Below are 15,986 nucleotides of genomic sequence, written 5' to 3'. Positions count from 1 at the left end.
TCTTACGGCCTGAGTGTGGATGGTGCCAGAGACAGGGGACTTTGGAAGCAAACCCAGAGAAGCACAGAGGTCATATCTACAGCACTAATAAATCAGACAGACTTTGTGTGTAACTTGTGTTCTGGATCAGCAGAAAATCTGGGGAAATGGAAGAGAGCCACTGGGAAGGAGGAGAATGCCTATTAAAACAAAGAAAAACTGTGAGCTGACCATGGCAGGCTGTAGGATGTAGTCTGACCTTAGGGCTGTAAATGCCAAGGGGATTCATTTGACTTGACAGTCCTTCAGGATTTAAAAATTAAAAACTGAGTAAAACTCATTACTAGTTTCTTAGTTCCGTAACTGTTTATCTTTATTGAAGGCAAGGAGTCCTCAAGATAACATTGTTTTCTGAGAAAAAGAGAAATTATGTGCATTTTCTCTGAGCTGCCCTATTCTGAGAACTGCAGGTATGAAGGACAGGGAGGGGATCGCTGCCTGGCCGAGCCGGGGCTCAGGAAGCTGCATGGGCAGAAGGCTGAGCGCCCCCATCACCTCCAGGCGTGCAGGAGGGATGGGGAATCATAGAATCATAGAAGTTTTTGTGTTGGAAGGGACCTTAAAGCTCATCCAGTTCCAACCCCTGCCACAGGCAGGGACACCTTCCACTAGAGCAGGTTGCTCCAAGCCCCTGTGTCCAACCTGGCCTTGAACACTGCCAGGGATGGGGCAGCCACAGCTTCTCTGGGTAAAGTCTGTGCCAGCGCCTCAGCACCCTCACAGGGAAGAGCTTCTGCCTCAGAGCTCATCTCAATCTGCCCTCTGGCAGGTTAAAGCCATTCCCCTTGTCCTGTCCCTACAGGCCCTTGTCCAAAGTCCCTCTCCAGATTTCATGTTGGCCCCTTTAGGCCCTGGAGCTGCTCTAAGGTCTCCCCAGAGCCTTCTCTTCTCCAGGCTGAACAGGTTGAATCCAGCTCCCTGTGCTCTCCCTGTTCATGGCATGGACAGAGGCTTCCATCTCTTGGGCTGCCAGCAGATATTAGATTTGGCAAATGCTAGATTCAAATATCCATGGTTTGAAAGGGGATTTTCACGTCGAAGCACTGTGGAGTCCTTTCACATAGGCAGTGGTGCGGAAGCTCTCGGAGAGCTTTTGTGGGAGCGCAGGCAGGGAGGAATGGGTGCAGGTGTTGGGGGATAGGGATGATTCAGTTGAACAAGCAGCTCGTCTGTCTCAGTAGCATCCGCCTGTCTAACTTAGGAAGACTTTTAAGCCATCACTTCCCCAACAAGCAGCATGAGTTAATATGATGGCTTTTCTGTGTTCAGCTCTTGATTTGTAATCCTTCTCAGATCTATCCTGTGGAACAGGAGGCTTCTTTTAACTGTGATTGTTTAAAATTGAGCAGAAATCAATTTCCATTAGTAAGGAAATAAGCACAAACGTAAAAAATTATGAACAGAATAAAGAATAAACTCCTAATGGCATCTTGTATTGTCACAGCATGCCCCGGTTTGCCACAGTGCTAGATGTACCCATCCAGTGCAGTGCAGTGGAGGCAGGCAGGAAGGGTTATTACCCCTGGTCCTGCACAGACCTTTGCTGAGATCCCACCAGTTTTCCAAGCACCTGTCCACAGAGTCCTCTGCAAGAAGGAGCCCTAAGGAGCTGTTCTAGGGGAAGCTTTATTACCTTCACTATAGTGAGCCAGCAAAGTCTGACGCAGTTAAAGCAAAGAGCATTGAGGCAACAAACAAAAGAACATTTGAAAAGCCCTAAACGCAGGGTGAAATACATTGTAAATGTATCACAAATGCCAGGGTCTGGCACTGTAAATCTTGTTTTGGTGTGGTTTTGGGGTGGTTTTGGTTCTTTAAATGCATACATGAGATGTGGTAAATGGCAATTAAACTCTTTGTTTCAGGTGAGGATAGGCCAAGGGAGTAAATCAGGTTCGGGCTGTAACACAAGCTGAGTCAGAGTTGACACACAGTCCTGGGTGTGATGGCCACCAGGCAGACCTCACGTCCTGCACCTTGCCACTAGAGAACTGTTAGGGGGTATTTTTGTGAGTTCATTCTGTGCCAGATGAGTGATGGTACCGCGTTTCACTGAGAGACAGGTTGAGCTCTGGCACCACTCACGAGGGAGGAAGGTAGGTAGAGAAAGCCTGGCCTTGATGGCCATCTGGACGTGTCCCAAAGAGACCGTTGCTGGAGGTTTGGGAGAAGGGACATGTTCCAAGTCACAGGCGATGGAAGGGTTTCTTGTTGCATTTGTTTCCCAGCTGACTTTTAAAATGATTCACATTTTCACACGTGGTAGGCTGAGTTTCTGATACTGCCCATACATGTTTACATGCTCATTGATATTTTATAGGACTGGTTTTGAGGGCACCTAGTGATTCTGTTTGTGAGTTTTCCTCTGTTTTCATTTCAAATTTCCATTATTATTTTTCGTTTTACTGATTTTTGAAATAAATCTCTCACAGTATCAGGTCTCCTTTAATCAAACATTTGGGTTTTCCTTTTCCCAGGTTCACTCAGAATATGTCAGTCTTTCGCAGAGACATGGCTGAAGCCCTGCGCAGCGAAGGGGCCTCGGATCCCAGCGCTTTGGATATGATGAGTTGACAATGACTGTGGGAGCAGAGCACTGACTAACAAACCAACCCTGAACATTTGGGGACCCAGTTACATTGTCAGATAGATTTTTGACCCTTGTGAAAACTATTTTTTTAAGATATCTTCTGCCTTTTTATATCTCTGGCCTAAATGTAAGGATTTATAACAGTGAAAATGATGGAAAATCTTAATTTGAAGAACGTTTTCAGCCTTTCTTATCAAAATCTATTATCCTGTTATCTTTATGGAACAGTGTAGAAATAGTGCTTAACCAAAGAACAAAATAAATATGCATTCCTTCTAAACTTGTATCAGTTAATGATTCTCAGCTCTACACATAATAGTAAATAATATCTCATCAGTTAAAAACTCCCCATCTCACTCTGAGGTCATATTTGTTTGAAAATGAGATGAAAGCCAGTACGAATTTTATATGACAGCTTTTCGAAATAATAAAATTTACTATTTTTTTACAAAATGTTATATTTTTTTTTTCAGCATGGTTAATGACAATGTGGACAACAATGTAGAAGACTAAAAATGAGCATTTTAGGCTAAAAGTGTAGCAAGAAAACTGAAAACGTAAACACAGAAGAAAATAAAGTTGTTAACACACTGTTTAAAAAGAACAAAATCTATCCACCACTACAAAAAAAAAGCAAGCAGATAGTTGCAGAGACTTACAGCCCATATGTAAGCGGCAGGTGGCACAATGAAGATGAATTTATGCATCCGAAACAGCAATTCAGCAGCTTTGTTTCCACCTCTCAGGGGATGATAAGTTCGGCATGTACCAGAACAAAATCCCTCCCCCAGTCCAACACTTGTGCTGGAACTCACCACCCTGGCCTGTGGGAACCGTCAGTGTGGTCCATGGTGGGCAGGAGGCAGCGTGTGAGCTGCAGAAACACCCGAATGAATTGAAGCAAGATCTACCAAAAATCTGAAATATTTAAGCAATAAGTTCAGATAGTAGAAAAGCTGTTAGGTGCCATTACGAACTCTTGGTATTAGGTTTGATTTGGGTTGGGGTTTTATTACTATTTTTTCTTATGTAAATAACTGATTTTATGTGTTTTTCATGCTTACACTTGTGCGTTCAGTAATATTTCCCCACTGTTTAGATAAGAACGGGAATTTTTTATGGTGGTCAGCAGGGAGGAAAAGTTCGTATCAGTATTTCTTACTGCCTTGTTCCAGTTTTTTCTTTGCAACTGTTACTTCCCTGCACATTTTGAAGTTGGATGATCTAAATCTGAAAGGAAATAATACTGTTGGGCGGTTTTCTGTTTACTTTTAAGCTCAGCTGGAGAAAGTATTTAATCTGTAGCCAGACGCTCTGATTGCCAAAAGAAAATAATCAATTGAGGTTACTCAAAAGCTGCAGATTTGGGGTGTTCCTACATGCGGCCTGATGCTATGTGCCAAGGTTTGAAACTCTGCAGGCAGTGGATGATCCTTATCAACACATTGAGCGCGTATGGATTAGAGTGGTCATTAACTTTCCATTTTGATCCTTAAAGGGAACTGGGATTTGTGCTGCCAAATGGGATTTTAAAAGCTGCAAACCTGATCTCAGGAACGCATGTGCGGGTCTCGGGGTGATCTGGGGCTTGGGGAGAGGTTTCTCCATGCCCGTCGCTCATGGTGCCCACTGGGTGCTGCGTGCCTAATGGCAGTTCTGATGGAGAAGCCCTGACGCAGCCCCACAGCTCTGTGTGTTGGTATTGCAGGCTCAGATGAAAACTGATGGGTTCCGTGACTCCACTTTCTTTGCCCAACAGTGGAAATAAGTAGTGGGTGCATGCTGTCAGTGTGTGCTCACACACCAGCCCATTTCCTGGTTAAACTAGAGCTGAAGCATGGCATATTGTAAAGGAGGAGGCCTGTGTCCCCATAACTTGGCACTCAGATTTTAGGGCTTGCTTTAAATACATGGCTCCTGACTCCCCGGAGCGCTCAAGTACGTTTCTGAAAATTCCCCATAAACACATCCTTTGTTACAACTTACAAGTGAGATTCTAAAGAGCACCTTATAAACTGGGCAAACTCAAGACGTGTTTAAACAGCGTTTCAACCTTGCTTAACAATTGACAACAGGATCTTATTTAGAGTAGCTGGTCGTATAAATATACTTGCTTTTAGATTAGGAAATGGATAGTATAGCAAATAGTGTGGTTTATGGCTCCAGATTCTTTGTTGAGAGTCCTTACTGTTAGCTTTTGAAAAGGGCGCTGTCGAAGTGGGTACAGCCCAGAATTGCCTCGTGTTTACAGAGCACGTGTAATGCCTTATGTGGTTTTTAAAAGGTTATAATTGCCTTAAGAGGGGATGGAATTTTGTTTCTCCTTTTAAGGAAAAAAAAGAAAGTGGAAACAAGGGAATGGGAAGCGTCAGAAAGGAGACACCACTCAGGCCTGGAGTGGTCTCATCGCAGGAGACTGATGGGAGCCTAGAACAATACGGTCTAGTGGAAGGTGTCCCAGCCCGTGGCAGGGGGTTGGAACTGGATGAGCATTAAAGTCCCTTCAACCCAAAACATTCTAGGATTCTATGACTGTAGAACAGGTCTGATTCTCCCCAAAATGCGTTTTATATCATCACAGTGAAAAGCACCAACTGCTGAATCTCAGGTAAGTGTCTGCCCCCCTACAGGGAAGAGCAAACCACCCCAGAGCAGCCTTCACCACTGCGCTGGAGCTGGCAAAGGCAGCTTTCCAGGGGAAACACAGTTTTATTACCTTGCCCTGCCTGCATAAGGAGGCTTTGAACAAACTCAGTCCCCGGTATATGCACACCTTACAGAATAATTCCTTAGACTTGTTAATGTTTTATTGTAGCACGAGTTTATGATGACAGCAAACCTTTCAAACTGTAGAGGGATAACACGCTTCCTTGCCATATTAAAAAATAATGTTAGTGTAGATTTTATGTACCGTAGTTTAGGCTGCTGTTAAGAGGTGCTTCTTTGACAATATTCTTTTTGAGGTTTACAGAAAGCATAATAAAATATGTAAGTTACATTTCTACAAACAAAAGCCGTAACATAAGTTATTTATAAGCGTGAGATCCAAACAGTATCACGATAAATAAACCTTAATGGATACCTGTGGCATCCATCCTAATGTAATTTGCCCAACAAAAGTCATATTTAGTAGAAGAATCTGGCAGCAGCTGCATGTTGGTGTATAAAATAAGAATGAAAGAGAAGGAAGCTGTGTTGAAACACCGGCTGCTTTCCCGGCTTTAGGCTCAGCCTTGTGCTACCTCCCAGCCTTCTCCTTCCTGGGGCTGGTGCTGCTGCTGGGGGAGACCAAATGTCTCTGCATCTTTCAGGGTTTGTCCACAGTACTGGGACATTCCCTGTCGGCTTCACTACAGCCTGATTTTATCAGAGATGGCAGAAAGAAATTGAGCCTCATCTGCCCATCATCAGCTCTCTTCCCTTTGAGTTCCTTCCCCAGCGCTTCCCCCATACCTTCCCCATCTCATCTCGTCTCAGGCATTTGTGGACCAGTGCATGGATTTTGAACTAAAACAAAGTTTTGGCTTTTTAATATAATGTTTAAGGTTACCAACCCCATAAAGATGTGCTTTGAAATGTGAATTGAAACCACGAAGGCACGTTCATCCTCACAGGCTGCAGCCACCTTTAACTGTGTGCTCTGAGAAGGGTTTAACTGTTTCCACGCACCGAGGTTTTATTACCAGTCAGTCTCCACTCACTTGAGCTCCTCCACACAGGGGAGGGACGGGGGGGGCTACGCTTTGGCTGATGGGGAAGGGGCTGATGAGGGCAGACCTCAGCTCCCCCAGCCTGCCTGCGTGGATGAAGCTCTCCTGGCTGGAGCCAGGGTACAGCCCTCCGGAGCTCACAGGAAGGGGCAGAGCAGAATGACCTTTAGACTGCACAGCACCAGAGCTCTGCTCAGGAAAAGAGCAGCTGCTGTAACCCCTGTGGGCTGACAGGACTGTGGACTCGCTCTGCCAAGCACCAAGAGCCGGGTGCGTGATGCTGCCCCAGTGGGAGCAAGCTGCCTGCCATGAGAGCACAGCCACAGGCACCCTGGGTGCCTTTCCATCCCCAGGATGTGGCAGCAAGGCCAGTGCTTGTTCTGGGGCCTGTTGGCCATGGTGGCTCACACTCAGGGGCTTAGCCTCGACGAGGAGGACTCTGCAGGACAAGGTACAAGGGTAAAGACCACATCACCCGTGTGCCCACCTTGACCCTTTCCCAGGGTGTCCCCAGGTGGGTGCAGGCAGAGCTCAGGCAGCAGCTTGTTACACCTAAGCTGCTTTTGACTGTCCTCTCCTCCTTCCCCTTCCCATGCCCAGCTGCAGAGCACCCATGTCCTTCTCCAGCCTGAACACCAGTATCACCCCACCAGCCCTGCAGGGATGCTGCTTCCAGAGCCATGGATGAACGACAGACAACTTCTTCATGTCCTCTGTTGTGCTGACTTCCACATGAATTGTATGTAATCAGCGATGCGCTAAACACTCAAAAGCGTGTCGGGTTTATGCAGCAATAGCCATCTAGAACAGGCTGTGGAGGACAGGACTGGCCTTGCCCACTCTGAGGTCTGCTGCCAAAGCCAGGAGCTAAAGCAGAAACATCTCAGCATCTGCTGCTACTTTCTCATGCGGCAAGATATCACTGTTCCCTGCCACCCTATGGGAAGAGACAAAACCTGAAGCAACAGGTGATGCCTTTAGGGGATGGCAGGTCCCAGTGTCTGCCGGTGCTGGGCTCTAGCAGCAGGCTCGGGCTCACGTGGCTCCCCAGTGACCCAGCATTAGAGACCAGCTCCTAGCCTGTAAGCTCCTGCATGTTAAAGGCGGGTCTGAGGGCCACAGAGCAGTTTGAAATGTGAGCCCTGACATTGCCTTTAGTGTTCTTTTAAAGAAAAAGGACTTGTTTGTGTCAGTGTGACCACCAATGAGGAAGCATAAAGATGCTGATGAAGACCAGGGCTGTAGATCAGACACTCATCAAACCCCTCTCCCTCTAAGCACTGGCTTCCAGCTGTAGGCAGTACCTCGGGTGAGGGTTGCTGTGACCACTGCTGGTCCCAGGCCCTGAAGGAAGGAGCCTTTGGAGAAATTGGAGCTTCTGGACGCCTGGCCATGCAGGACAGCATGCCAGGCACACAACTCAGGATGTGCACAGCAGAGTGTTGGGAAAGAGGCAATGTGAGAGAAGCTGGAAGTGCAGGAATGGCTGAACAGATGTACAGGGCTGGCTAATACCCTGTGGAGCTCCTCGAGGCGGGATGAGGACCAGCACTGTCTGGACTGAGGCCCCAGCGCAGCAGTTAAGCAGCAGTTGAAGCACATGCTCAGCATTTCAGGTGCAATCAAGCCCCTTATAACGACCTGGGCTCGCTGAAGACCCTGAGCCTGTATTCCCATTGCGTTGTTGCAGGTTGATTTGCTGCTGCTGCCTGGCAGGATGAGCTCTGCAGGTACTGCAACCCTGCGGACTGTGGGGGCACATCCTGGGTACCAGCATGAGGGGTCGGGTGCCCACAGCGCTTGCACCTCTCCCTACAGCTGTGTCATACACATAGCAGGGCAGGCTCGGTCGCTGTTCAAAGTGAAGGGCTCCCAAGCTCGGGGGTGGCTTCTCTTCTCCAGCCGGGCACAGCATCGCAGCCCGTGTGCGAGCACCGCGGCGGGCGCAGGGGAGTCTTTAGCAGCCCCTTGGCCCCCTGTATCAGTTGCTGGAGCCCGACCAGCAGAACATTGTGCATCCGAACGGGCCGCCCTGCCCCTGGGTTCCCTGCGGGAGCATCCCTCATACTGCGGCCCCTGCACTCGGGCGGCTGCGCCAGGCAGCTCGGCAGGAACTGCGCAGTAATGCACCATCAATTAACGGCCCATTAGTATAAAACGCTGGCTACCGGTTTGGAAAGGGTGGAGGAGTTCTGCAGTGTTTTCTCTTGGTCTTATTCCCAGAGACCTGTCCCTCTCACCTTAGAAGCAAAATGCCTTATTTTAAAAATAATTAATGGTAAACATAAAAAAACCCAAGGCTGTAATGGATCAATTGGTCCACGCTAGATTTTGACAGTAAACATTTAAGTAAACCGAGGCTACTTTACAGCAGTGCAGCACAGAGGGATGCTGCGTGTGCCAGTCAGGGTGTGCATCCTGCCTGGCCCGTGGGCCTGAGCCCACCCCTGGGGCCTCTGTGCGGTGCCAGGGCTGGCTCGCGTGGCAAGGGACCCTCTCAGGGTGCAGCCAGATTCAAATCTGTGGGCTGCTCTTGGTCCCCTCTTGGTCCCCTCTTGCTCTTGTGCCATCTGTTGCTGCCCCACGGTGGTGGGAGGATGACGGGGGGGAGTGATGCTCGAGGCCACTATGGGGAATGGTCCTTCTTGGGTCTCCAGCTGCTGAGTGCTGGGTCTGGTCCTAGCGGGGACCCCTTGTCCCTGCTCCCATGTAGTGTGCTTGTCCTTGAGGAACCTCCAGGGGCCTTTGGTGGGAAAGAGCTGAAGTCCCTCTGCATGCTGTTACCCACCAGCCTGTCCTACTTCCCTGTCCTCCTCACTCCCAGGCGCTAAATCCTGGCATCGCCAGCCACCTCTGAATGAGGATTTAATTTTCCAATGGACATGCCCTGGAGAGGAACTATGCCCATCACTCCTCTGCTTTCCAGGAGTGGCTATGGCTCCCAGATCTACAGCTCTGTTTCTTTCCTGTGGTGGCACAGCCCAAGGGCCCTGGCGTGGCTGTGGCACATGTTGGTGCCTGCAGCACAGCTGGGGTCACCACCAGCAAACCCACTCCAGATGCAGATACAGAGATGCCCAGTGGCGAGATGGAAGTGGGGTGCTTGAGTTGCCTGGTTCTTAGGAGGCAGAAACACCTGGGGTTGGGTCACTGCGTGTTTCATCACGTTTTTCTTATCCTACAGGAAGCACCTTAAAAGCTGAACGGTGGCATTAGCCACTGCTTGGCACGTGGAGGTCCTGCGAGGACACCCTCCCTCCCTGTGGGGGCCACTGTGTTTCGAGCCCAGAGACATCTCTGGGGCTGAAGAGTGCATGTGCACGCCAAAACCAAACCCAGTGACAGTGGCAGGTGGTGGCACATCCCCATCCATGTCCCGTCCCCCCCCCCATGGCAGCCAGACCTGGGAGCAGCACTGGGATTCAGGAATGGCTGAGGCAGATGCCGCGTCTCTGCGCCTACTGATTCCCAGTGACAAACTGGGCAGGAGTCCCTTTGGCCAAAGCAGCCGTGCCACAGCATGGTTGCAGTGTGCTCTCTTCTGCCGGCACCACGCTTGGCACTACATCGCAGTTAACACTTGTACAACGCGCTGCCTGAGTTTTACAGGGAATGACAATGTTTCACCTCTCACTCCACAGACCCCCCAGAGCTCTCCTTCCCCGAACTCCCCAGTGCCTGGGTTAGAGGCACCCCTGCAGCTGGTTGCTTGTGGCTGGCACTGCACGCCATGCCAAGTGAAGGCCATGTTGTGCTGCATCATACTGTGCCCTGCCCTGACATGTCATGCTGTGCCATGCAAAGTCCATGCTATGCCATGCCTGGAGCCTGGCTTAACTGGTGCACTCCTGTGATGGAGAGCTCTCCGGCACAGGGCGCTGTGGACAAGCTACAGGTGCCCTGGTCCTGCCCGGGGGGTCCCGCTGCGTTCCCCTGCCGGTGGGGCCGGCCCCGAGCGGGGTCTGGCTCCCCGGCCGCAGGGAGCAGGCTGGGGACGGGTGGTGCCCCTCATCCCCCCAGGCCCCGGGCACTGCAGGGGGTCGGGGCGCTGCACAGAGCCGGGGCGACCGGTGGGGAGCGGGTACCGAGGCCGCGCCGTCGGGTCCGTGGCTCCGCTCGCTCCTCGCCGGGCGGACGGGAGCCTCCGGGGGGGAGGACGGCGGGAGCGGAGCCCGGCTCGGAGCCGCGGAACGCTCCGGAGGCGGTTCCGGTGCTCGGAGCGGTACCGCGGGGCTGCGCCCCTGCCCGCGGAGGGGCGGGGAGCCGGGGCGGCTGCGGGGGATCCGCGTTTAAGAGCACCATACGTCCCGGGTTATTAATTATAAAACATAATTAAAGTAAAACTGCAGAACGTCAACATATTAAATTTAAAAGCTAATATTAAAATAGAGTTAATATTTAATAAGATAGCCGAGCGTTACAAAGCTGTACGCTGATACTCTATATTTAACTGTGTAAAACCAGGAGAGTTTTCCCAAAGAAAAATGTATTGTTTAGCTGATTATCAAAGACTCTGTGATATATTATCCATTTCACAAAAATAATATAGATATCTTTTTAAATATAGTAATAAAAACATACTAGCGCCTTTTAAATATACTATTACTTATCACCCCTTTTCATATTGTACTATCACAGACACTTTGGAATTGGTTTAAAAGCACATCATTCATTATTCAAAGCTCATCTTTGCATATTATTCCAGCTCAAGTCTGCCAGGCTCCCTGTGAAATCGTTCACAAAATTGATAACAGCAGACACACATGCAATAAAAAGATAGCCTTGGGCAGCCCGCGTTCCCATTATGCAGATCAAGCTGCAATTTTCTCTAACAAAGCCTGCCCTGATTCAGGACTCGGTGTCACTTTATTTATTTATTTATCCTCCCCCGGTTGCCTTCTTTCTTGGTTTGGGGTTTTTTTCCCCTTTTTTCCCCTCCTTTTCTCTCTTTCCCTCCGCCCCGCCGCCTCCCCGCCCTCCCCACCGGCCCGGACCCCCGAAGGCCGGAGCCCCGCGGCCATTCCCGTTGCCTCTGGGCGGCCCCGCACCATCTTGCCGCGATCGTGTCAATCCGATTAGCTCCGCTCCGGGGAAGCGTTCGCGGATGGCGGCTCCGCTCGCACCCGCCGCACCGAGCGGGGACAAACCGATTAAGGCTGCCCGGGGCTGCGGGTGGCACCGGGCGGCCCCCCCGGCGGGAAGGTGTGTGTGGGGGTTGTGGCAGTCTCACCGCCCGCCGGGCAGGGCTGGTGTCCCGCTGCGCCGCGGGCCGGGGAACCCCCCCGACGACCGACGGCGGGGACGCGCCCCCGCCGTGCCGGGAAACCTCCGCCGGCAGCTCCGCGCCGGCCGTCGGGGGAAGCGCCCGGCCGGACTCCGCGCCCGGTGCGGGGCGGGAACGGGTCACCCCGGCCCTGGCGTTCCTCGGGCAGCGGCGGCGGCCCGGCGGGTCGGTCTGTGCCCCGCTGCCGCTGCCGCAACGATTCGGCGCGTTGCGGTAATTGAATCCTAAGCTTTAAAAACTAATCAAGTCCCTCCTGTCACCGCTCCGGCATCCCGGGATCGCCCTGCCAGGTGCTGATCAAATGCCATTACATTCTATTAACAGGGAAATTCTATTCCCTGTTTTCATTTCCCTCTATAAGCGGGAAACTAAGTAAATGCGGCTGAGCGTTATTTAATTTTTAACGCCTTTAGTCCAATTTGGACGTTAGGGAGCGTCTGCAAACTCGCTCAAGCGGCCGCGCCGGGTTCCCGCTGCCCGAGCGCACAACGGAATCTCGCCCTACGGGGCCGCGGGCACCGCCTCGGCCCGCCGCTCCGCGTTGCCGTCGGGGCGGCCGCCCGACAGGGCCGCGGGATGGGCGGGGAGGGGAGCCCCCGCCGCGCAGGGCCGCCTCGGGCGCGCACCGCGGAGCCGCCGTCGGGGAAAGCGGGGTTTGGCCGCGGGTGCGGCGGGCGGCTGGGCAGGGCCCGGCCCGCGCCGAGCGGGGATGGAGCGCGGCGGCGGCGGCGGCCCCGACGTGCGGAGCGAGCGCCCCGACGGCGGCCCCGCGCCCCGCCCCCGCCATTGTTCGTGCGCCCCAGTGATGTCACCGCGGCGGCGGCGGCGGCGGCGGCGGCGGGTCCCCGCGCCCGGGCGCGAGGCCGGTGCCGAGCGGCGGGAGCCAATGGGAGCGCAGAGGCTAGTCGTCGTCGGCCAATGGCGGCGGCGGCGGCGGCAGAGCGGGGGGGAGTGGGGGAGGTGTGCGCACGCGGCGGCGGGGCGCGCGGCGGCCCCGAGGAGATGACGGGGCGGCTGCCGGGGCGGCGCGCGCGCGGCAAAGTTTCGGCGGGTCCGGCCGGGCCGCGGAGCGCGGCGGCGCCTTTATAGCGGGCGCGGGCGGCGGTGGCGGCGGAGCATGGAGCCGCCGGCGGGCGCGCAGGGCCAGCACGAGCCCATCAGCTTCGGCATCGACCAGATCCTCAACAGCCCCGAGCAGGACAACGCGCCCCCGCCGCCCCCCCGGGGCCCCGACGGCGCGACCTTCCTGGGCGGCCCCGGCGGCCGCGGCGGCGCGCCCTACCCGGCGCTGCCGGCCCCTTTCCCGGCCATCGCCGCGCCCTTCGAGGACTCTGGATCTTACAGTGTGAACCTCAGCCTGGCACCGGCCGGCGTGATCCGGGTGCCGGCGCACAGGCCCATCCCCGGGGCCGTGCCGCCGCCCATCTCCAGCGCCATCCCGGCCATGCCCGCCGTGCCCAGCCTGGGCAGCCTCAACTTCCCCTGGATGGAGAGCAGCAGGCGCTTCGTCAAGGACCGCTTCACAGGTAAGGCGCCGGGGCGGAGCGGGACGGCCCCCATCCCCCGGCAACGAACGGAGAGGCAAACAAACGGTAGAAAACGAAATAGTCCCAGTAGTAGCAGTGGGATGACAGCCGGGGCGGCCCGCTGCACGGTTACCCCCGCCGCGCCCGCCGCGGTCCCAAAACTTGCTCTCCTCTCGGCGTGGGGAGCGCGGCATCCCCGGGGCTGGCGGCGATGGGGGCGGCCGAGCCCCACTCGTCCCCGTTTTCCCTCGGCGGAACCGGGAAGCGCACCTCAGGGGTAGACGCGGTCTCTGCGGGGCCGTCAGGGCGGCCGTCGGGCAGAGCCGCGGCCCCGGGGGGGCGGCCGGCACCGTGCGGGCGCGGAGCTGACCCCTGTGCTTCCCACCCGGGCAGCGGCGGCGGCGCTGACGCCCTTCACGGTGACCCGGCGGATCGGGCACCCCTACCAGAACCGGACTCCGCCGAAGCGCAAGAAGCCGCGGACGTCCTTCTCCCGGGTGCAGATCTGCGAGCTGGAGAAGCGCTTCCACCGGCAGAAGTACCTGGCCTCGGCCGAACGCGCTGCCCTCGCCAAGTCACTCAAGATGACGGACGCGCAGGTGAAGACCTGGTTCCAGAACCGGCGCACCAAGTGGCGGTGAGTCCTGTGCCCCCGGGGCCGCCCCGTCCCGCCGCCGCCCCCGGGAAGCCCCGGCTCCGGCAGGGATGGCCCCTTGCCGGCTGCCAGCAGCAGAACGGCTGGGTGGATCGATGTTGTCAGGCTCTCGCTATAATTATCGTTATCATTATAATTATTATTTCAGTTAGTTTTTTTTAATGGTCCCCCATTCGGAAAACGAGAGATTAATCGAAAAATTGGGGTTTATTCATCAAAACAAGGGATTACTCGGAAAAAATTGGGACTTATTTGTAAAAATGAGGGATTATTCGAAAAAACGGGGAAATATTCAAAAACGAGGGATTATTCAAAAAAACGGGGAGTTAATTGTAAAAAAGAGGGATTATTCGAAAAACGGGGAATTATTCGGACGAAAAACCAAACAAAACCAAAACAACCCGGGGGAATATCGGGGGAGAACTGGGGACTATTCGGGAACAGGGAATTCCTGGTAAACGGGGGCTTCCCCGGCGTTGCCGCCGCCCGGAAGCCCCCGTCAGAGGCCGAGTGCTGCCGCAGCCCGGCGGTGCCCGCCCGGGACGAGGAGGCGGCCGCCGGGGATGTTCCGGCCGCACCGCGGAGCCGCGGTCGGGGCTGGCCGGGTCGCGGGCTGAGCGTGTCCCTCGGCAGGCGGCAGACGGCGGAGGAGCGGGAGGCCGAGCGGCAGCAGGCGAGCCGGCTGATGCTGCAGCTGCAGCACGACGCCTTCCAGAAGTCGCTGAACGAGTCGATCCAGCCCGACCCGCTGTGCCTGCACAACTCGTCGCTGTTCGCGCTGCAGAACCTGCAGCCCTGGGAGGAGGAGAGCGCCAAGATCCCCCCGGTCACCTCCCTCGTCTGAGCCCGGCAGCACGGGCGCGCAGCGGACTCGCCCGCCGAGCTCGGCCGGCGGCTCCCCCCGCCCCGGGGCCGCTGCTCGACCCAGACGGGGCGGGCGCAAAGGCAGCGAGCGGCACCCGCGGGGCCGGGGCTGGGACCGGGACCGGGGCTGGGACCAGAGTCGGAGCCGGGGCCGCCGCGGCGCTTCCCCGAGGCCGGCCCGGAGCAGAGCGGATCCGGCGGGCGCTGCCGTCGTGGGGCTGCACGCTCCGCTTGTATATTCGTGTCGATGTTCCACTAGGAAGGGAAATATGTCACTTTTTGTAAGAAGTGTTAATAATTTAATTTATTTATGCATCGAGATTTTGGGCACTATTAATATGGAATTATATAAAACCTCGATTATTTATATCGAAATCTGAACATAGGTATTTTGTGTTGGCTTTGGAACAAAAGGCTATTTTTTTTTTTCCCTGTTCTGAGGATAGTCTAAAGAAACAAAAATACCTACCTATCACTTAGCGGAGGGGACTGAGTGGAGCCGGTGATGACTCGTTAGCTTAGGAAACCCTATTAAGCTGAAAAGCGGTAGCTTCCATCTGTCCCAGGTGAAGTTAATGTCAGCTGTAATTTATTCACCGTAGTAATAAGGGCTCCTTTCAGGCAGCACACACTCGGTTTTTGTCCTCACCTTTTCAGCCGATGAGCTTTAGCGCACCGAAAGAGCACCCGCACCCTCTCCTTTCGCCACCGACTCTAGAGAAAGCGCCTTATGTTTCATAATAAAGAAGATTTGGGGTTGACACAGACCATGTATAATACTTTGTACTTGCCGAGACGTGTAAATAAACGTTTTCTTTAAAAACGTCTCTCCGCTTCCTGCTGCAGCCGCGCCGGGAACAGCCGAGACCGCGCCGCGGAGGTGGAGGTGAGGAGCCGGCGGGGACGGGGCCGCGACGGGACCGGGGACCGGGGGCGCGAGGCGGGCTCGGAGCGGGCGATTGTCCGCGGTGCTCCCTGTCGCTCTGCCGGGGCCGCGGGGAACCGGCCGGGAATAACCCCGGGTTTGGAACAACATCGGCCACGCCGCATTGGAGCGGGCGAGCGGCCGGAGGGGATAGGAACGGGCCGGGGCGCAGGGGCCGGTGGCGTGGCCGGGGCGAGGCCCCGCCGGTCCCCCATAATTTTTCCCCGCCGGGCTCGCGGTACCGAAGCGCCTTCCGGCCGGCACCCACCGGGTTTCGTTTTCGCTGCCTTTGCTGCGCGGACCCGCGTTGGCAGAGGACGGGCCGCGGCCGTGTCTTGCCGGTGTGCCGGCTCCCCGGGTCCCGTTTAACGGTCCCGGGAGCGGGGGTGCTGA

At 54.7% G+C, this 15,986-nt stretch overlaps 2 protein-coding genes across 2 annotated transcripts in view; both read left to right on the top strand.

Annotated features, from left to right (window-relative positions):
• Positions 1 to 2,909, top strand: part of RANBP17 (RAN binding protein 17) — a 161,564-nt gene extending 158,655 nt beyond the window's left edge. Inside the window, exon 28 of the mRNA XM_030504719.1 lies at positions 2,517 to 2,909. Within this exon, the coding sequence (XP_030360579.1) occupies positions 2,517 to 2,613 (97 nt within the window). The 3' untranslated portion in view covers positions 2,614 to 2,909. The remainder of the gene's footprint in view (positions 1 to 2,516) is intronic.
• Positions 2,910 to 12,740: 9,831 nt separating this feature from the next.
• TLX3 (T cell leukemia homeobox 3) lies at positions 12,741 to 14,648 on the top strand. Its single transcript, XM_030504718.1, has 3 exons — positions 12,741 to 13,149; positions 13,543 to 13,786; positions 14,438 to 14,648. The coding sequence occupies exons 1-3, from the start codon at positions 12,741 to 12,743 to the stop codon at positions 14,646 to 14,648; spliced, it is 864 nt and encodes a 287-aa protein (XP_030360578.1).
• The last annotated feature ends 1,338 nt before the right edge of the window (positions 14,649 to 15,986 follow it).

The sequence above is a fragment of the Strigops habroptila genome, chromosome 12 (assembly GCF_004027225.2).
Source record: "Strigops habroptila isolate Jane chromosome 12, bStrHab1.2.pri, whole genome shotgun sequence".
NCBI classification, from domain to species: domain Eukaryota; kingdom Metazoa; phylum Chordata; class Aves; order Psittaciformes; family Psittacidae; genus Strigops; species Strigops habroptila.
This window is presented reverse-complemented; position numbering and strand designations above follow the sequence as displayed.